Raw genomic sequence first — 23433 nt, forward strand, 5'->3', positions numbered from 1 at the left:
GGGCTCATCTGGCCAGTCTAATTCTGACTGGAAAAATACTGACACTTCCCTAGCATGAGCTGCTTGCTGGAGACTTGGCCTCTTCATCTGCTGAGTCATTTATTTGTGTTGTTACTTCATTTACTTCATTTTTTGCAGCAATTAATCCTAAACTCTTATCTGGACAGCCAAGCAATGGAGGAACTTTTATGCAAATGGTAGCCTACCCTGACTACAGTCATGTAACACGCATGACTACAGTCATGTAACATGCATGACTGTAGTCATATAACACATTAACTTAAGGACTTGTGTCCTACCTTTGTCTACTCTGTTTAAATTTTGCCCTTCAGCCTGATAGATCTTGCTCACATATTGAATAATGGCATCAGCAACCAGGTGAAACTCAATGTAAATTTCTAAATTAAATGTTGTTGCTCTATAAAACACTATTATACTATTATACTTTGCACCAAGTTTCATATATATTGTTTAATCAATGTCCAAAACCAAAGATGACACAGATCCAATATCTAGTATTGGTATCAGATCTGTAACAGCAGAAGATGCTGGATCAGATAAAAACCAAATAAATCTGATACATATATAGACTAAAATATCACAGAATTACTTCAACATAATGTAAAGCATAACAAAGTAGGTCATGTGACCATGTGGAAATGTAATTTGATTTTTATTAGGATTGATTTAGCATGTATAAATATTAGAATTAGAATTACAGTTCCTATACTTTAGATTTGCACTGCACTTTTTTGTTTACTTTTTATTTGTTGCACTTTTGCGAAATAAGTGAATGTAACTGAATTTACAAAAAAAATGTTCTGTGTAAGTCATGTTGTAAGTCATGATATAGGTTGGTAATAGGGTGACCATTTCAGGATTCAATGGTAAAAATGTGTTTTACATGAACATATTCTTTGTTAAGCTTCGGCTTCATTCCTCATGCTGGCCATCAATATATTTCAGCACCATATGTGCAATAGCATGCATATGATTTTCAAAGCCTTTCTAATGTAGGTTTTATAAAGCAAAGCTGTCAAAAACACAGTAGAGTTACACAGTTCTGCAACTTGACACTGAATTATACATTATAAGCATTATAAAACAGATACAGGGTTACATAAACAGCATAGGAAAAACATCAAAGATATAAGATCTAATTAAAATCCTGTGTCCTTGTTTCCCTTTCAGAGAGCGGTAATTCCTGGTTCAGAGCTGTGAGTTACTTAACTTGTATGATTGATCTTCATGGTTAGTCCTATGATTTAAAACTCCTATTCTCAACATTTGACCCTGCTAAACAGGTTCTTATCATGCTCTAGGTGTTTACCTCACCTTATACTGGCCTTTAGGCTAAAGACAGATTCCTTAGCCTAAAGGCCAGTATAAGGTGAAGTAAACACCTAGAGACCTGACTCATTTGGGATACTGCACTATAGCATCTGTATTTTGTGTGATTGTATGATTTTTTTTAAAAAACTTGAATAATTGTCTAATAAAAAAAAATAGAGGTAAGAATAGAGCATAATAATAAGGTCAACTGGAATTAACAACGATGTATTCTGCCAATCGGTTCATTATTCGGTTAAGTGTTGCAATGAGGTATTATTAAACAGCACCTGGAGAGAATTATAGTGCCATTACCAGGGTACACTGTGGGATGTAAATACAGAACAGTATTCCATTAGTGCTTTGCCTCCAATCAGCATACATTATGGATAAGGGCAATTTCACAGTGCAGCCCAGAGGAGCTTTTTTTTTCAGTAATTTTAATATAATCAGTGATCTGTTAAACAGAGAATTATTATTTTTTTAAATGTTTTATTATTAACTCTGCATTCTCACAGGAGCCCATGCTAGCAGATGGGCAGATCCATATTTAAGTAATAGCAGCTAACTGGCATGTGGACAGCACTGAGGGAACACTTCACACAATGGGCCAAACTCATAAAACCTACCACCAGATGTAATGTGACATTAACAGCAAATAGTGCCAAGGTAATATGTTTCATCATCTGTATGTGTATTACCTGCATATTCTACTGTTTGCATGATATATAGTGCTACCCACTAATCTATAATAAAAAACCGGATGATAATAATAATAATAATAATAATAATAATAATAATAATAATAATAATAATAATGTGATAGTCACCAGTGTTAAAAATTAACTTATATTCTGCAATATATCTCACATCCAATGCTCCCATTTTAAAAACTGTCTCATTTGATAGTTTCTTAAATTTGAGACATTTATAGAATTTAGCAGACCTTTATCCAAACAGCATACAATTTCACCACATACAATTTGAGCAATTAGTAGCTTGCAGTAACTTGGCAGAGGCAGGGTTTGAACTGGCAACCCTCTGAAGAATAGCTCTGTACTTTAATTTCTGAGCTACCCCTGCTAGACACAGAATAGTGATAACTAGTCTGTTGGCAAAGTTGACTGAACAACTCACTGAACAATGGAAGATTTCCAGTTCAAACCCCTCCCACTGCCAGGTTGCCACTGTTTGGCTGCTTTGCAAGGCCCTTTACCCTCAGTTGCTCAAGTCGTGTTCCATCAGAATTGTAAGTCACATTAGGTAAAAGCGTCAGGTAAATGTAGAAGGGGGAGAGGATTTGTCTCTTTCATTTTTTACTGGGGACATGACATCCCCTTTGCATCTCCCCTCAGAGTGAGCCATGTGTGTAACTTACTCCATCAAGCACCAGCACCCGGCTGTGAGTAGCAGCTCTCTGCAGTAGCCACCCAAGCATGCTGGTACGGACTGTTCAGGCTCTAAATATGCTCACTGTCTCGTTCTAGGTGAACATATTTGTCTACGGCCTTCACTAGATCTTGTCCGACATTATTGCTTTGAAGGTACTGGTCTGCCTCCAAGCTTTTCAGGCTATTCATAGACTCTCCATTGCTTGCTAAAGATTCAAGAAAATATGTAAAAGTACTTCCATAAGTTACTTTTGGCCACTTTTTCTTCATACTCCCAATCTACTACGGTAGAAGGATGAGGTAAAACAATATTACCTGGCTTTCACCTCGTTTGGGTATGCTCCCACATTTTGGATTTTGGTTATTATATATTGTTTTATTAAAATAAAAATTTTAGCTTAATGATGTCTCAACAGTGCTCTTGTTAAATGTTATAATGAAGTAACAATTAATTATGCCAGTAAGATGTTACTCCTGTATAATTTGGTAGGAAATGTGTGTGTGTGTGTGTGTGTGTGTGTGTGTGTGTGTGTGTGTGTGTGCGTGTGTGTGTGCGTGTGTGTGTGCGTGTGTGTGTGCGTGTGTGTGTGTGCGTGTGTGTGTGCGTGTGTGTGTGCGTGTGTGCGTGCGCGCGTGTGTGCGTGCGCGCGTGTGTGTGTAGCTTTAACTAGCTAGCTTATTCTTAGCACTCATCACACAGTTTGTTTCCATTTTTTCATGGACCAGATCTTTATAAAGGCTCACGTAGAGAAGGAGAGGCTATTTACTGAGGGCAGAATTTCAGCTGTGTTAGCTTAGAAGTAAGACAGTTGGGTTGGTTCACCAGTTAACTTTAAGCACAATAAGTTAATAAATACCGGTTGCACGCAATCGGCATGTCTGTTCAGTGACATAATCATTCTTGAACAATGGTGTCTCAAAAATCTTTATAATAAGGTTCCATAATGGTTAAAGTGCTGTGTACTTGCACAGCTGTCTGTCTAGTCACTGGGCAGCAAGGCAGTTCACTTATTGAGACAATATTAAGACAAACTCAGTATGGTATATTGGCTTTTCCTTTCACTCAATAGTTGACTAAAGCGTCAGCTATCGAGTTCTGTACCAGAGATCAGTGGAGCCACCACATTTTGGCCTCATTTGCATATGATGTTAGCGATTCATAATAGAACACCAGTCCTCAGTAAATACCACCCGAACCTGTCTGACTGCATGTGAATGTGAGAAGAAATATGTGTATGGGATGATCTTTTTGCTAACAATTGTTATACATGCAAGTCATCAACAAAATTTTGAATACACCCATGTAGTTAATTGACAAATTTATTAAAAAGGCATATTTTTGGTTTGTTTAGAGTGTGGATGATTGCAAACATTGCAACTGCCATAGTAGGAGTACATGAAGAGGAATGTGACTTGCTTGAGCAGGATCTCAGAATGCCATGAATGTTTTCCATAAGAAGTGCAAATTTATGTGTTAGAGAAGAGGAAACTATAAACAGAGGAGAGACACAATCCGGCTGCTCTGCCATGATTTAGAAGTACTGAAATCATCAACTCAGCTCTACCATGCGGTTCCTGCTTTGGTGAAAGGTACAAATGTGCTACATTTTTATGTAACTGGCAGTTTACCGTATGAGTAGGGTTTCACGACAGAGGTTATTCAGTCCTTTAGATGGGTGTTTAATACGTATGGCTTCATTTACATGTTGATTTTGATTCGTTTTCACCTAAGGCACAAGTGAATTTAATGTAGTCGTAAGTTAATACTGGTGTGCTCATTATGGCAACAGTAACTTTATGAATTGGAATTAAATGCTATTTTGCATATTTTGTGGGCATAGGTCAGTTACCGGAAATGACCAACTGTTACCGACTGTTCTTCTCTGTAATTAGCTCATGCTGTTGGTTCACTGTAGGTTTGACACCGATGTTATAAAATTTTGTTGATATCCAATTGGTCCTAACATAAAAATTGAATGAACATGTTGAATATAAGTATAATCATGTGTGGGGGACAGGCAGTGTTCTTTCTCTCGTGCTGTACCAGCTGAAAAAAATTGTCTCACAATTTGAGGGGATGTGCACGTCAGAATTTAGCTTAATCTGTCTGTTCTCAAACACAGACCTGGCAGGCTGAGCTATAGAGAAAATTACCCAATTAGCATTATGCAGTACTAACAGATGACACATGCTAGGTGCAGTTAGTTTCAAAATAATGGTATCTAAGCAGAGAAAGCGTGACGCCTCATAAGCTATGTGGAGGGGCCAGACCCCCACTGGGTGAAATTCACTACAGGTTTATGAACACATGTTCAAAATGTGTGTGTGTGTGTGTGTGTGTGTGTGTGTGTGTGTGTGTGTGTGTGTGTGTGTGTGTGCGTGTGTGTGTGTGTGTATGTGTGTGTGTGTGTATATATATATATATATATATATATATATATATATATATATATATATATATATATATATATATATATATATATATATATATATATATATAATTGTAGTAAAGTACACAGAATATTTCAGACAGAGGTCCTTCATCAGCTGTTCAAGTGCTTGAAAGTGTATATATATATAAATACTGAAATTAAAGTACTATTTGCAAAAACATTTTATACTGATAGTGCTTTTGTACATTTATCTTTTTTTTTTTATCACATATATTTTCTTTTCTTTTTTAGCAAACTTCCCACAAAACCCCCTACAACCCCTCACTGCACTCATCAAGTTGTCAGACTGGCAAGCAGACCTGCAATCCTTGAGATCTACTCCTGTAGAGCTGGAAGGAATGGTGTGATTGCAAAATTCCAGCCTATGTCTTTGAAACACACACACATGTACAAACACTTGAATAGGTGCACTCATCAAAGTCTCATCTCTGCACACATACCCACACACTTGGTGGACCACATGGCCCTCTTCAAAAAGGTCTCTTTCAGGTTTTTGAGAAGTACGCACACACGCACTCACACACACACACACACACACACACACACACACACACACACACACACATTCCTCCTGTTCCTTACCTCAGGCTATCTACCTGTGAATGGAATCAAAAGTATTTCTTGAACACCAAGAGGAGGAAAAGATCAGTCAATCAATATGCAAGAGAGAAGTAAGTGTGTGTGTGTGTGTGTGTGTGTGTGTGTGTGTGTGTGTGTGTGTGTGTGTGTGTGTGTGTGTGTGTGTGTATGTGTATGTGTGAGAGAGAGAGAGAGAGAGAGAGAGAGAGAGAGAGAGAGAGAGAGAGAGATTGAGAGGAAAAGGACACACTGTCTGTTTCTACAAATGAACCTCCTCTCTCCATTTTATTTTCAATTCAATCATTACACTCCAACCCTTGATTTAAACTACTCTGCCTCAGCAGAATGAAATTCCCTTATCTGTCACTCTTGGAGAGAGCGCCACAGTCCCATCTGGTCATGAACAAAACTTACCTTCCTATTTTTTTTTACAAATCCACTCATTTTCTAGCCTTTGCATCTAAAGACCTTGTATCCAAAGCACAGCCTTGTTTTTAGAGATCTCAGCATTTCAGAGCAATGCAGCAATGCAGCAAACAAACTGAGAGGGTTACGCTTTCATTACCCTGTGCATTTGCAATCACAATTTTTAAATTAAGATAACACATGCTTTGTAGAAAACCAGTTCTAATTATGGAGCCAAAAATGTCAAATGAGTGAAAGGTTTGGGTGGTTTTGAGTGGGTCTGATGCAGAGCCAGAGAGTAAAGGTCACCTCTGATCTACAAAGCCAGAATAATACCAGAATTTTATGGGCAGCCCATTATAATACCAGAAAGTCATTTTACCTTGGCCAGATTATACAATGTGTTTAGAATAAGTGCAGCCATTTTTCTGTGATATATTAAAGGTTTTGGTGGGATAGAGCTATGTTCATTTTGGCCTTGTAACAAAAGTTGTTTTAATGAGGTTAGAGAAGTGATAATCTGACTCAATTTACCTGGGTTAAGTAAATAAATATGGTATAGTATTAACTACTCACTAGATGAAAAATGGGTGTCTGGAGAGTCTTTAAACAATTGATATTTGGCTCGAGTGAGTACCTAGGTTAATCAGGGAACGATGGCATATTTACTTGTGATGTGAATGATCTGGATCAGGTACATAAAAGTTTGTGGTTTCTTAAATATGTATGTTGTTTTAGTCTTTTTCTTTTCCTTCGCTGGATGGGTAAGGGAGAAATAAGAAATAAATAAGAAATAAGAAGCTATTTTTACCTGTGCTTGGTGGTGTCAAAAGCGGGATCTTAATGGGCGCCAGCGAGAGCAGGTGCAGAGGATGAGCAGAGGACGCAGATGGGCCCTGGGTCACGTCGGATTCCATGGCCATCAGAGTGGCTGCGCTCACAGCCATCTTCTTATTGTTCCACACTCGTTTAACGGCCATGGGGCAACCTGGAGAGAACCGCCGCAGGAGTGAGAACACAGCACTCCACATCCAGCTCGCTTTTTGTGCACTAGTTAGGAGGCCTAGTTTTCTCCGTCCCTGGATCGCGTGTGAGCAAATGTTTATTCGGACAGCTTTCAAGGACCATGCTCACTGCGGGTCAGCAGGGCTTTAAGACATTGTCCCTTACCTCGAAGCAGAGGGACTTTGATTAAGATGAACAACTGCGACTTCACTTTGCCACATGATAATTAGTTCATATTCCAAGAGCTCATGGTGTTAAAAGGCTGCATGATCTGTCAGTCTCCTGAACATGCAAACAAAATAATCACATTCTGTAGAGAAAGACAGTAGAAACAAGGACAGATAATAATGGAAAACTGGATACTGATAGAGCCAGCAAACTGCTGTGATCTCCCTTCAATCAGCAGATAGCAGTGAGTCATTTATTTCATTCCTTCTTGCTCCTGGATGATGTGTGAAAGCCTGCCTTTGTTCTCAGGTCTAACTGGCTGCCAAAAATGCTTTCATGGGGTTTTGCAGCTTCTTTGATCTGAGACATCCAGTGATGGAGCAGCACTATCAGCCTGGAGCCCCTACAGAACCAGCAGACTGAGGGAGACTTAATCAGATCTCTCTCTCTCTCTCTCTCTCTCTCTCGCTCTCTCTCTCTCTCTCTCTCTCTCTCTCTCTCTCTCTCTCTCTCTCTCTCTCTCTCTCTCTCTCTCTCTCTCTCTCTCTCTTAGACGCACCTACTAACCTAAACAATCACAATGACATCCAAGTTGACAAGTTCCAGTGCAGCACTACACACACACACATATACACACATTTATGTTGATCATAGTAACTTTAGATGGAACATTGGACTATGTACAAATGTTAAAACATTTAGTATTAGGAATATTGTGACCATTTAATGCCAATAAAACTATTTGAACTATTTGACCTATACATGCAAAAGTACTTCCTGTAGAGACATGAGATTGGGACTAACACTTTCACACAATGCCTATAAAAAAGCTATTAAATTTCCAGTCTCCTGTAAAGTGCATTTTTCCAAAGCAATAGACTTGACATTATTCATTATTTGATGATGAGGAGAACATATTTGAAGTTGGTGAAACCTATGAATTTGACCATCTTATCTCTTCAAGTCAGAGTCAACAGTGCCGACTGTGAGGCAAAAGAGCATGAAATCCTGATCAGATTCTCTAGCAAACATGCTAGTGTATTTGGTGAGATAACCCGACACTGTGCTGCAGGAACATGCTGCAAAGAACACACTAGTCTGCACTTACGAAAAACGCAGCCGTGAGAAAAGCCAACTCTGCTCCATTGTGTGGAACAATGCTATACTGAAGCATGGAAGAAAATGTGCTGTGTGAAATATGTTAGAGAGTGCATCCTACTCTTTGCTACCGAAACACACAGTACCTTATCCAATGCCACTGGGTGGGAGGATCAGAGACAGTGGTTAGCATGCGCGAGCACCACTTAGGAAAAGCAAGTCACCCAGGAAATATCTTATGGAGTCACTACTGCAGAGCTCTTTTCTGACACTTAAAAAAATGACAGAAAATGTAGAAAAGGGACTTATCAGTGTGTGACAGAAGCAGCAGAGAGGTCAGGATCTTGATTTTATAACAGTGCTTGAACTTTAAGAAAATTTAAATCTGACAACTTCACTTAAACACCAGACCAGTGGAGATGAAGTGTCAGGCATGGGGACATGATTCCGCTTTTCTTGAGGGAGGCTCTCCACAGACAATTTAAGATGTAAACCTTGAATTATACATCCTGCCGATTCTCTCTGAGAAAAATAATATCTTCAAACATTATAAATCGTTCTGCAAAAATAAAAAAGCACTCGCAATGCTCATGAGAAAAGTAGCCTTAGTCTCCCTACTGGAGCTATAGCTGCTCGTCCTTCTTAAAACGTCCCTAAACCTGTTCAAGTGCTTCTCCATGAATATGTCTTCACTGAATACATTTGAACTTTGTAGAATCACCGTGCTTTGTTTTTGTTTGATTTTAACAACAGGGTCTGACCTAGGTGTGTGATGCTGGTTACTGTATATGTATGACATTCTTTTGGCATGCTCACTCTCTGTGGAGTCTTGTTTCACACAAACTGAACAGGAAAGACTAGGGCGAGTGGAATTAATGAAGTCGAAGTCAGAAAAGCTTGTGAGACTTTGGTGCTGTCCACCTGCAAGTGGTGCTGAAAGCGCTGATGATTGAATTAATAGACAATACTAGTCCAGTCACTGTAGGGCATTCGTTGCATATTGGCTTTGTCTCAGTGAATATACTAAAGTGTAGACCCCCTCCCCCTTCTCTCTCCACTGCAATTGTTCTACTGCTGACTTTACGTATCTTATTTTATGTATTATATGAAAAATTAAGCACTACTGTTGGCTATAATTTGCTTAAAAATCATATTTATGCTGGACTTCTGCACCATTTTGTTTTTTCTGACATATTTTCAAGTTTTTAATCCTAAAACAGAAGCAGGAAAATGACAGTAAGGTTTTATTTGCTCTGAAAATGGATCGTCAGAAGCCAGTCAAGGGAGAACTTTCCCTCCGTAATCTGTCAGAGCGCCAAAGTGCAGGCCTGTGGGGAGCACTTTTTCTGCTAGCCTGCGACAAGATCACTCACGCTGTTCATGGCTGGTAAGACTCCACCACATGCCTGACTCTGAAGAAGGGATAAAAATGACAAGAAAAGAATGCAAAGCAACTACAAACTTTTTTAAATATGTTTTTAAATATAATTTAATATTTAATTGAAATATTTGCTTTTTAAATTTAATTTAAATCTATATTTAATTTAATATTTATATTAAAAATGTTGTATTTAATATTTGTATAACATTTGCAACACAACCTAATATTTATTTTTTCTTTTCCAGTGGGAAAAAAAAATGTTTGAACTATCCCTAATTACTTTTGTGCATGTTCTCTTTTGGCTATAGAAATAAATAAATAAAAAACACAAAATATCCTGTACATATGTCAATATAAACAAAGAAATGACTCATTAAGGACAATGTAGCATTGTGGTGTATGGGGAAATGCCATAGTATGAAACATCTACGTATACTGTGGGAATATGAGGAATATGCTACATCTCCAGTGACACCTCCCCACTTTTATCACTCTTTTTAACATTTTTTAGACTCCAGTAACACATACATGCATACTTTTATATGAGGAGTCTTAGTTACAAGCCTCTTCCAGAAACTCTAAAGCATGAAAGGTCTTTGGTCTGAACCTCTTCAAAGTAGAGGGTCACAATAAGGACCTGAGGAGGGAGCTGTATGACTGATCTCCAGTAACCAGTCCACGTAACCACCAAACGCTTCATTGCACTCTTCCAGACTCCATTTTCCATGAGCAGAAAAATCTTGACAAGGCCACAGTGACTTTTCACATTTCATTAGGTCCAGTCAATAAGACCAGGCTCAAATTCATCGTGATAAAAAATGAGATTTTTGTGGGCTGGTCTATGAAGCAGTGCAATTGGAGAGTTAAAGTAAATTCTCCTTCATTGCTTTAAAATGACTAAAAGCCACACAATGGCCACCAGTGGAACTTGAGTTTACATGTAAGGCACAGAACCACTCTTCCCATGACTGCTCCCTTTGAAACCAGTTTAAATTACTGCCTTCACAAATGATAAAAAACAGATGCAAATTATAATCTGAAGCCTGTGCAAATTTGTTCCCAATTCACAGGCTAAGACTGAAGTAGACTACCTTGCACAAACTGGGGTGTTTTTTCACAGCCCATGGATCTGTGTGCCAGCCTTAAACTGTTACAGTTTGATGTGTCAAGAAGGAAAATCCATGTTCCAGGAAGCAAAAGGTTTATGGTCAGTAAAAGTGAATGGCACAGAACCATTCCTTTTAGAATCACTCCTGTCAGGTCAATTTGAACTATTTTACCTTTATTGGAGGACAGTAATGACAGTCATCATTTATGTTTGTTTACATGTAGAGATATTTTCATTAAACTCTATGTGCCCAAGAGAACATTTTATAAGTGTCAGCAAGGTATAGGGTGAGCCAAAATGCATAGCCCAAAAACGCATTAAAACTGAACACACACACACACACACACACACACACACACACACACACACACACACACACACACACACACCTAAAAGCCTAAAAGAGATAGACATATTTATCTTACATAATAAATAGAGGTAAAATGGACATTGCTATTGAAATCATTGCTCTGGAATGACCTATAATGTGAAATGTTTCAACTTTATATTTCCAACTGTTTAGCTGGCTTGCCAGCAAGCCAACATTGAAATACTAACTTAATTTGGCTGCCTGCATGATTTATGAACGAAGGTTTTATTTTTTAATTATTTTCATTATTCTACAATAGCAAAGTGATGCCAGTACAAAAATCTGTCAGACTGAGAGAAGTCCAGGTTAGCTTGAGCATAATCCAAGCAGTGGTTTGACCACATACTCTTTAAGCTTTTGAACTAAAATTGTGCAGTGGCATGTTAAATGTTGATTTATTTACCTTACTTGTGAACCAAGAGTTAGAAAGAAGTAGAAAGAGGTAGAACTACTTTTGATTGTCTGTAAGTAGAACATCTATGCAGTCAGTATTTCATTTGGCTACTTGCTTAGATCCTCTATTCAGAGAACACTTTATTCAAGTACATCACTCTCTACCCACGCAATACACACTTACACACACACACACACACACACACACACACACACACACACACATACACACACACACATGCGCGCACACACACACACACACACACACACACACACACACACACACACACACACACACACATGCACATAAGCACACACATGCATACATACGCACACACACACACACAAGCATTCGCATGCACAAATATAAATTAATTTAGTGCAGTTTATCACCCTCACTTCTAATCATAATTTTGCATGCTAATGCATGAACTAATGGTGGAAACTGATGCACCTTCACCTCATTGAGAACAGAGTTGTATTAGATGGTTAAATTTAGATTTATCTGAGCGCCACAGATGTTATTGCCTGTACAAACTGCTATGGCTACTCAAGCTGCTCTATGACAACTGGCAAAGAAACGATGTACACAAACTGTACAAACTAACCAGACATTGCTGTATTTTTGGCATTCTGAAAGAAATTTCAGTTATATGTCAATACGTCCCAGTTTTGTCTCCAGAGAATCTAAGTTCTCTCAAACTTCGTCAAACACCACCAACCTAAATAAAATGGCACTTGTCCATATTCTAAAAACGTCTCCTGAGCAGATGATGCCAGGAGAAGTAGTTCTGCTACTAGCCATGGCAGTTTGTAATTATAAAGGCAATAGTATATGGCTAAAGAGTCACCAGGGCTGAGTTAGACAGGAGAAGCTAAAGTTTATCAGCACACCCTGCTTATAAAATATTCCATACGATACTATTTCAGGCTGGAGAACATTTATTTTTTTTCACAATCAGTCTGGTGGGAAACATAGGACTACAATGCTTAGGGTTCCCCTACTCTCTCACACAATTGGTAAAGATATTGGTAATTAGACTGATAATGCAAGTAAAGTGTATTAGGGCAGGGTGAAGTACCTGCTCTAATACACATAATCATCCAATGATAAATGCATCTCCAGAACATCAGGAGATTTAGAGTAAAACTGGTCAGCATACACTGTAAATCTTCACCATGATATTCATTTTTATGTCATAATATCAGCAGTATCATCAGCACCTGGCATTGGTTTGATGGTGAAATATGGTCTGTTCTCTGGAGAAAATATTTGGGGTTTATAGACAAAGTTTAAAAAAGGATGGGGTAACAGTTTGTGAAGAAGATTAATGTTTGCTGTGAAACACATGCGGAAGCCCTAAAGCTTCTGTCGACTGACACCATTGAGTTGAGGAGGTTTCATGTGCTGCCTGTCTGTTCTTACCATCATACAGCTGGTTATGTTTTATGTAGTAGTGAGAGATGCCTATAGATTTACTGAAAAATTTCCATTCCATCAAATATTTAGTACACTACAGTTCAATGCTGAAGATGTAGGCTTGCACATGCTTTTTTCAATGCTCTGTAAAAACTGACATGCTAAGGAATATTGAGAATAAAATATTAATATTTAACTTGCCTGACAGGAAAACATGAACAACTATAAACACAGACCCATGAGTCACTGTTTTGAATTCCATCACCTTCAAAGTCATCGATTTAAATAAGAGTTATTTGTCAAACTCTGTTTATAGAAAACCCAGTAGTATGCTACTCGTATGTTATCTGTGATTAAAAATGTATGAACTCTATGATTTATCTCTCACTCACAGATGTTCACAGAGAGGCACATTGTGTGTGGTTATTAAGATGCCTTGTCTTCACCACAGTTCAGCAGACTCCATAATATTCAGGAATCTCAGAGCACTGGTCCAAGACCAAAATCACATGTCTATGTGAAAATCATCATAACAAACATGTTAAGAGAAAATGCTCTTCATAGGTCAACATATTTACATGAAAGGTTTGAGAAACGCATGCAGGAAATTCAATTAGCAGACAAAAATACACAGGTACACACTGTAAAAGACTATTAAGAACTGGTGTGTTAATTATGATTATGATTAGTTAAAAACAATTATATGTATACTATAAATGTATATTTCATTTATATTATTCTAAACTGTAGAATATGGTCATTTATATTATATTCATTATATATTAATTTATATTAATCTAAAATGCAGAATATGGTCATACAGTTAAGAGACTAAATGTCTGTATTTTGAGACTCTTAACTATTAAATATGTCACTGCTTGATGGTAATTATGATTGGATGAAACTTGCCTAGTTTATGGAATTGTTTTTTGGATGGAAGTAACACAGTTTTATGACCATGTGCTTGCTAATTTAATTTAAGTATTTCCAGATAAACATTTAAAAAATAATTTACCTTGCCTCATCGTTTGCATTACAAAGACATGTTTGTTAGACTTACCCCAACATGTGGTACAGTTGTAAGGAAGAGTAATACAGAGTGTCACAACACACACAACCATATCTACAAACACACATGTACATGCAGACACAGTTCAGCTCTTTGTTTTTAACACTCCATCAAAATGAAAAGGCACCAATAAACCATGAGACCAGCCTCACAGATGCAGCTATTAAAAGCCATCACTCACTTTCAACCTTGTGACCCCTATGGCAGCTTGCCCTGTCAGACAGAGATATCTCCTGGGTGATCCATGGTGTTGGATAACATCTCACAAGGGTTTTCTTCTCAGCCCAACTACACATCAGTCCCTTTAACTCCCTCTCACACATAAGGATGGTGATTTGATAAAGGTGTGAACAGGTTGAGCTTGTCAGCACTGTGGTGAAAGACACGTATGGTCGTTAAACCGCTGGCTCTGCTGAAATGCACCACTCTGACAGCTATTCAATCACACACAGAAGTAACTGATTGTTTAGTTACCCCACAAATGGCGGAACATGCCACTGTCTCAGTGAAGCAATCAAAAACTAACCCCTCAGAGAGAGAGAAAGAGAGAAAGAGACAAAGACAGGGAGAGAAATAACTCTCTCAGTGACAATGCATCTTCATTCAACTCCCAAACAATATGGTAGATGCCTTAAATTACTTGTTTACACAATGCATATATCCTATTCTATAGTTACATTAATGCATAATAAATACAGTCTTTAAGGGATTAGACTGTGATAACAAGTTTCATTCTTTGGCTGTGAACTCCTGTGCATTTAATGAATACACATTCCCATTAAGATTTTGCTCTACAGCTCTGGGACATCTTACATTGGCATAAACTGTAAACTGCCATTTCTGTTCTTCAGACTAACAGTGGTTTGCCTCATGCAACCCATGATCTCATAGTGGTATATTCTTCTTGTATTCTGTTCCTCTGTATGGTATGTACAGTACTATGACCATTCAACAGCTTGCCTTCGTGGTTGAAAGCATTTTTTGGACATCCACCAATCTGCTCTTTCTTGGTCTGCCAGGTTGCTGGCTAGAGCGAAGCTCATTGATCCAGTTCTGCTTCTTAAACCAGTTTGTTTTAATACACCAAACATATCAGCCATGTTTCTCATGTTAAGAGAAAAAAAAACACTAGATGCAAATCTAGATGCAAATACTTGTCTAAAATCAACTCTAGCCCAGTGTCCAGTGACTTATGGTCCCCTGACAAAGGGCTGTGATTCTAATATGCAATTCCCCCAATACAGATGTGAAAATCTTCTAAATTGAAGTTACTGTACTTTATAGTCCTTATTTTCATTTTCAAGTCTAGGGTGCTGCAGGGGGGGTTTTAAAACCAGTCCTCAAGGGTCAACAGTCAGTCCACATTTTCATTCTGGTATTGCCTCACACACACTTCAGCCAGATAGCTAAGGGCAATAGAACGATAATTACCTGTCTCAGGTGTGCTAGAAAATGTGACACAGCCAAAAATTGGACCCGTGGGCTGAAGATCCCTAAGGACTGAAAACCCTTGTGCTAAAGCACAGCGCCACATAAACTGTCCTGTTACTTAGGGATTGCTTTGTACTCCTAGATAAGTAATACATCTAAAAATATATAAACAATGGTGTCTATACTCCATAACCAATCTGTTTAAAGCTTGTGCTACAGGTAGTCTTCCACAGGTTTGAACTTCCCATCTCTCAAAGACTAATACTTCATCTTGAACCAAGTGGACCTGCAATCTAATCTGTCTCTGTGCAGATGAAGATGTAAGATAGCCTGGGGACAGAGAGGACTGCACACAGACATCTGCTGTGGCAACATGCTCACTTACACACCTCTGTTTGGTTTGTATCTATCACTGTGGCAGAACCCAGTGTTGGAACACATAAAAACACCACTATTTTGTTTACTCTTTACCACATACTGAGCCATTTTCTGTCCTGTGTGTGAAGTAACTGTATCTCTCTCACTGGTCTTCCTCACAGGCCTGCAGTAAAATCGTGTTTACAGTATGCAAGGCCGTTGCTCTATCACCTAGTGAAGATGCATGCAGGAATAAAATTATGCATAGAGAGATGTGAAGTGTTTCCAGATTGATTTCACAAGCACCGATAATGCAGGCTCCCCGCCCACACGTTAACATGCAGATGGAATGGCAACCCCAGTGTTTTTTACGAGTACCATAAAACGAGGGTTGACAGCATTCCGATAGCTTTAGATCCAGTTTAAAAAAGATGGGATTAAGCCCAGGAGGATGGAAACTTGTTAAAAGGGCCTGGAATAGAAGTGGAGAAGAGAAAAGCCCTTGATAAAGGTGGGGCTATGGCACCGGCCAGGCTAGAGGAACAGGAGATTGAAAAGGCAACCCCCCCCCACTCCTACCTGAAATGCGCCTGGGTGTCAGAAGCAGAGTGTGGAAATTCCTGGAGGCAGCGACTGGCCTGGATATGCTCATTGCCGCTTGATTTGTCATCAGCCTCGGCTTTTCCTGCCGCTGAAAAATTCCCATTTCCTCTGGTCCAATCCAGGTGGTCTCCAGAGCCAGAGTGTTATTTAGATAAACCTAGAAACAAGAGAATGAGACAGATGCTAAAGAACTCTTTAAAACACTCTGTGATGTTTAACTAATGAATAGATAATGTGATATGTGTCACTGGAGCTGGGCTACAAGCAAAACGTGTTGCTCTACTGTTCTAATTAACATTCTACACTGGAAGACAGCACATTAATTAAACATATACTGGTCTGAACTAAGCTGCTATTGGATACGCTCCTGTAAGGGTGTCCATGCTCTTTGCAAAACTGCTTTAAGCTCCTAGTGAAATCCACCGCACTGTTTCACCTTGTAGTCTGGCACACGTTTCTCCAGCCAGGCCTTGCGGTAGTGTGGGGGCAGAATTGCGCGGTACACAGGAGGGAAGACAGGTACCAGGTCAACACCTGCTGGAGGCTGAAAGCCTAGCATTGGAGACCTGGATGGAAGCTTCCACTGTGAGACAGACCGAAGAGGTCACGTTAATGCAGTTTAATTCAGTTTTAATTACATAATAATCAATATTTCATAGTTGCGTTAGTATGAATGCACTCACAATCATTGGGCATTAATAGTTAAATGTAATGACAGAAAGGAGCTATGAAGTCACTTTACACTCAATAACGACTGCTACTGTTGAAGAGTGGTGGTCTCTAAATGACCATAAGTGAGGCGGTAATGATCAGTTGATTTTTTTTTTTTTTTTACTCAAAAACTATACCTTCATACATAGTCTTCGAGTGCATAGAGGTTACGGACTCTATGGGATGTAGGTTGTGTGTACAGTAAATGTGTGAATGTGGTCTTTATTTAGCTAATACAAATATGGGTAGCAAAAACATGCTTCAGTAAAACTGAGGAAAATCTCATGGTACTGCCTACAGCTAATGGTTGGAGGTCTGTCTGAATGTGTGGGTGTGCCTGTATGTGTGTGCATGTCTGCTCGTGTGTGTGTGTGTGTGTGTGTGTGTGTGTGTGTGTGTGTGTGTGTGTGTGTGTGTGTGTGTGTGTTGTGGAGCATGCTTATCCCACATTTTGTCATTTATCCAGTTCAGGTTTTCCTTAACTCTATGGAGACTCCACATCTTACTTATCATTGAATTAAGCAGCACCCAGATTAAAACTACAGCATACTATGCCAAACCTTATGCATATTTTATAACTTGTAACCCTTCACTATGGTCAGTGATATCAAAGTGATCTGATCAGTTTAACACGAAAGAGGTCAGCACCACAGGAGTGCCAAGATCCATTTAGTACACCTCTTTGAGAAACATGTATATGTACATAACAGGAATACATGAGACTTTCAGTTTAAGTCCTCTGGCTCACACCCAGTAAGTGCACAGCCCCCCTTGCCTCAGGTAACAGATAAGCTTAGTGTAGGCACACTGCATGATCTCTGCTCAGTTGTTCTATGCCCATTCTCAGCTGAAGGCATAAAGAGTCTTTGGTACCCCAGAGCACAGTAACTTCTCTGCACCATCACTGATCTATTTCTACAGTGCTCAGTATTAACCACACTCAGCTGCTAGAAGCGTCACTTTGTGACACACTCTCCACAGCTGAGTCATCTACTCCTCGCTACAGTGCAAGTCAATCAGAAGCCCAAAGCTCTCTACCATGCACTAGAAAGTTGCTGCTAAAATTATATTCACTGTACTCATAACTTTCTCTCTCTCTCTCTCTCTCTCCCTCTCTCTCTCGCTCCCTCTTTCGCCCAAAAGCTCTCTGCAATGCAATGGGAAGTCAGAGTTAAAATTGTATATGCTCTCTCTGTCTATCTCTCTTTCTCTTTCTCTTGCTTTAATGCTCTCTCGCTCTTTCTTATGCACACTCTAAACCAGAGACTGAGCAAGTCTCTAAACTTTTTCACTCTTTTATTCAAGCAGAAATATCTGAGGCACAAACCTCTGAATGACACTTTCATGATACGAAGCACATAAGGTCTATATCACTGTAGAGGAGAGATCTTCCCCCTCGTTCTTGCATGCAAATTAAATGTCTCGCAGGTTTTCGGGTGCAGAAGGTGATGTGCATTGATCCGTCACAGAAAGGCACCTCTAGTGGTCAGAGAAATGAGCTGCATGGAGAGTAATAGCTTTACCCTCTTTATTCAACACCTTCCCATTGGCCTAGTTAACCTCATTCATAACCGGCAATGTAATAACCTATATGCTAATACTGGTCCAAAGTCAGTCCGTTAGCCTCCGTGACATTCTGTGATGGAATGAATCTGCAATAGACTGAATCGCAAAGTTTTGCCAAAGCTATGGAACATGACAGCTAAGATGTGAGGTTTAATTAGATTGAATGTGAGGATCATTAAACGCTCGCCATAACAATTTTCTGATGGTTCTATCCAAATCACGCCACTCTTAATTTCTCTGAAAATGTTGGGCGACCTGTAACTTTTATAGACACCGAACATAACATTTTGCAAACTCCGTCAAGAGAACCCACCGTTACCTGAACATTTGGCAGCGGAAACTGTCTGACGACTGGATCCGCCGCGCGCATTACCGGCACAAATGGATCGCAGGACAATTGCCAGCTCGAGACGGCTTGCAGCAGAGGAGGCTGGCGCGAGGTGATGAGGAACGGCGGGGGAACCGCAGAGCCCACTGCACAGAGTCCGGTCGTGGTCGGGATCATCCACACCAGCGGAGGAGGCTCCCCGCTCATCTGCCACATTCGTGGCTGACCCTTTACGCGCTGAACGGGAATCATGCCTACATCCTAAACCGGGCACAGTCTCCGGTTATACGCAGAGCGGACACTAGCAAACAGTTAGAAAGCGTGAAACATGACAAAGCAACATTCAGCATAGGACAACATCTCGCGCCTTTTTTTTTTTTACGCCATCAGTGTTAGTGCTTCAGTCCCATTACGCACTTCAACGAGTCTTAGTACCAGAGTTCAAAGTGTGGAAAGGGTTTAACTGCATTGCATTGCCAAAACACAAGATCGCACATTGCTTTCTCTAGCAGTGTACTGGAACGCAAACGCCAGAATACAGAAGAATAACGAATCCCCCAAAAACCCAAGCTTCACTCTGGCACCGGCTCTCTTTAGCTTGCGTTATTCGTCGCAGGCAAACAAATTACCTCTACATAAAGAGTTATGCTCATTGCTCTGCATCTCTTGTGTAGCTCCGTTCTAACCATAGAAGCCACATCTTTATCGTGTTGAAATATTAATAAATGAAACCTCCCCAATTCTGCAGCATGCGCACGTTATTAAAACACACCGCGCAAATACTGCTCAGACGGTTATAAATTATTGGAACTCATTGGGCTGTGAGGTTTAATCCACTCCACATGTACTGTACAGAGCCTCTGTATTCTTTTCCACAAGTTCTAACAGGAATATTGACATACGTTTCGAAATTGGATACAACGTCAAACTCACCAATGAGAAGATCCGTAAATTCCTTTAGTTAAACGCTCTCTGTTAGTTCCTCATTCCATCACTTATCGGTCAAGAATGTGTATGTATTTTTATTTTTTTTAATTACGTGCAAAGAAAAGATTTGCTCGCTGATATCCAAAACAAATTCAAAAGTGTCCGGAATGACAACAGACTGTGCTCCGTCTTTGCACGCACGGACGGCACGCGCTCTTTATGTACATGATTAGACCCGAGGGCTCTTCCGTCTGTCGGCTCTCAGAAAGCTCCACGGGAATCTCGAAAATATGTTGACTGTCACTCTGATTATCCCTCAGCCGGTGTCAGCCGTCTCCGGCAGCTGAAATGCCACTCCTATAACAGCACCGTTCCGTGCAAATAGATTTCATAAACCTCGCTCATATTATAATCCGCTGTGCCTCCGGGTTAAGAGAACTTACCCTTCACGTCCTTTAAGTAACCATCCACAGATCCCTTACAGATCCTAAAGAAATAAATGTACGTGCTTTTTTACTTGTATTAAAGTACCCCGCTCCCTCTACGCCAGCACGAAGTAGTGCATTGCTATTCCGAGCGGATCTGCCGCTGTGCGAATTGCCTACCTCAGCGCACGAGGGGGGCTTGTTCCAGCGCATGCAAAGACGCGCAGATGGAACTGATAGAGACTAAACAGATTATCACATTACGCGCCTATTGTCTGTTATCTGTTCAGACATGAACAAAACTATAGACTAATTTATCTTCACGGGTATGGAGATGATGAATTGATATTCATCGATAATTCTTTGAATCAACCTAGAAATATGAAGATTTCCGTTTTGTGATGCCGATTTTGTCCAGTTGGCGTTGTTATATATGGCTCTCGCTGAATTGAATTTCACTAAGACCTCTTACTGTAACGCGGGTACCCATTTCAGGCGAAACTGCCGTCTATACGCGCAGTCCCGTTATTCTGCAAGAGGGCAAATTTGAACTGGTATAACCGCAGTCCAGGTTATCTAAAGTTTCCTGTTCTTGGCATGTTCAGACAGTGAGTGAACCAACTCCAAAATTCTGTTTCCTAAAGACAATGAACAAGGCAAAGTTCTTAGTTACACACACACACACACATTTTAAAATGCTCCTGTTATGAGTATAACAGCAGAAGGAATCAACAGAAATCCATGGAGTCACCCGTCACCCATGGGTATTTATTTCCTAATATGCCTGCAGTCACTGGCTACTATTCCATCATTATCTATCCATCCCTCTTAACAGGTCCCTCTAGCACCCCCCCCCCCAACCCATCCATGACTGAAACAGAGATAAAATCCAAAAATATGATAACAGTGTTCAAATCTGAGTCAGTACCAGTGTAAACACATTGATTTAAAACAAGAATGCTTCCCACTCCACCACAGACAGGTTTCACAAAGGAATGTTTTTTAAAAAAGCAAATTCCTCAAAAATCATTTTGGCCCCAATGCCAACCTTACCTGCCTGTAACTTTTACTGCTGTTTGTGTGCATTCATTCCTATGCCTTTCATGTATTTCCAGTGATATAAGAACTGCCATGGTGTTTCTCTGTTTATTATGTTCTTAGCGGCATGTTGCATGTGGGTCACGGGCTCAGTGGTTTCTACAAAAGCAGTTCAGAACAGGTAAGAACAGAGATTATGTTGTCTTCTGGTCATGTAGGTGTTTGTTTTCAGCAAATCTGTTCCTCATTTAAGTCTGACAAGTGGAGTCTCACCTTGTCTAAACTGTCCCTCAGAATAGTATAGAATAGTGAGTGTGTACAGCATAGACAGTGTAACATGGATGGGCCTTGTGCACAACACATGGTACTGCAGAGAAGACCCTGTGTCCAAGTGAGGTGTCCATGTGACGGCTTGAGTGCCGCAGGGCGCGGAGCAGGACACACAGACCCCCTCGACATTGAAAAACATTTAATGACATAAAACATACAAGACAACGATGGCACTCACACAAAACATGAATGGTGAACATTATTACATTAACAACATGAACATTAATAACAATGACAAAGGCTAAGCTACAGTAACAGTGATTAATCAAAACATTAATGCTTACAAGAACACCTACAGCTACAATGACCACACCGAAGCACACACTAACTGGGGTCTAAATAGACAGAAAATCATGTAAAGATATACCCCATGCAGGTGTGTGTCCTTACGGAGGGTGTGGCTACAAACAGATGTGGTTCCCCCTGCACGCGACGGGCCATACCACGTGATTCATGGCGGGGAGCGTTCTGTGACGGAGCCCCCCTCCCAAGGGGTGCGACTCCCGACACGTCCATCCCAGGACTGCGAACCACAGCACGGCAATGCCTAGTGCTCACCCAAAACAAGGCGGGGTAGGAACCGCTAGTGAGGGAGACCTCTCGGTGGAAGGGAGAGAGGGGGGAAGAGTCCCTGCCTCTGTCAGGGCAGTCTGGCACACTCTTCTCGATGTGACGATGCGCCTGTAGACAGACAAAAGGCGCAGATACACACAAACAGATGCACCTGTAAACATACACAGGAGGCGCAGTAATGCAGCGCCTGCTAATGGCGCAGGCGCTGGAGACATGCCCTTGGCCCTGCTGGACATTCAGGGGGTGCACATTCGCCCCGACTCCGAACACGCTACTCCCCTGAACGGTCCTCCTCGTGCCAGCCTCTCTAGGAATGCCCCAGAGGCGGTCCACCTCCGGGGCCTTGGGCGGACTCATCCAGTGTTCCTGGCGCGTCCACGAAGGTGGAAGAACGTGGGCCTTTCCCTCGCTTGCCAGAGACCCAGCCGGCTCCACCAAACCTCCAGCACCACGTTCCCTGTGGAGCCCCTCAGGTCCTGGCTCAACAGGCCTAGGCCCCACCCCCAAGAAATTCGAGGGGGGGGGCATTCCACTCCTCCTCCGGAGTGACCGCAAATGCCATTCGCGGGCCTCTCCCCAAGATCCAGGGATCCCGGCAGCAGCTCGCGACGTGCCTAAGCACCGCCCTTTAGGAAGTCTGTTTGATGCAGAGGGATCTGGCGTCCTGTGGCGGTGGGTCATTCTGTGGCAGCCTGAGTGCCGCAGGGCGCGGAGCAGGACGCACGTACCCCCTCGATGTTGAAAAACATTTAATGACATAAAACATACAAGACAACGATGGCACTCACACAAAACATTAACGGTGAACATTATTACATTAACAACGTGAACATTAATAACAATGACAAAGGCTAAGCAACAGTGATTATACAAAACATTAATGCTTCTAACACCTGCACCTACCATCACCCACACTGAGGCACACACTAACTGGGGTTTAAATAGACAGACAAACACGTAACGATAAACCCCATG

At 40.6% G+C, this 23433-nt stretch overlaps 1 protein-coding gene across 2 annotated transcripts in view; it reads right to left on the reverse strand.

The window, feature by feature from the left end:
* The window catches only part of tcerg1l (transcription elongation regulator 1 like), a 71417-nt gene extending 50753 nt beyond the window's left edge, over positions 1-20664 (reverse strand). For both annotated transcript variants that reach the window (XM_027013262.3, XM_035533685.2), the window contains exons 1-5: positions 20099-20664; positions 19157-19426; positions 16997-17143; positions 16537-16717; positions 6969-7145 (exon numbers count right to left, since the gene is read on the reverse strand). In XM_027013262.3, the coding sequence (XP_026869063.2) occupies positions 6969-7145; positions 16537-16717; positions 16997-17143; positions 19157-19417 (766 nt within the window). In that variant the 5' untranslated portion in view covers positions 19418-19426; positions 20099-20664. The remainder of the gene's footprint in view (positions 1-6968; positions 7146-16536; positions 16718-16996; positions 17144-19156; positions 19427-20098) is intronic.
* Positions 20665-23433: the final 2769 nt, after the last annotated feature.

This window comes from Electrophorus electricus, chromosome 15, assembly GCF_041902795.1.
Source record: "Electrophorus electricus isolate QZ-2024a chromosome 15, ASM4190279v1, whole genome shotgun sequence".
Classification (NCBI taxonomy): Eukaryota; Metazoa; Chordata; class Actinopteri; order Gymnotiformes; family Gymnotidae; genus Electrophorus; species Electrophorus electricus.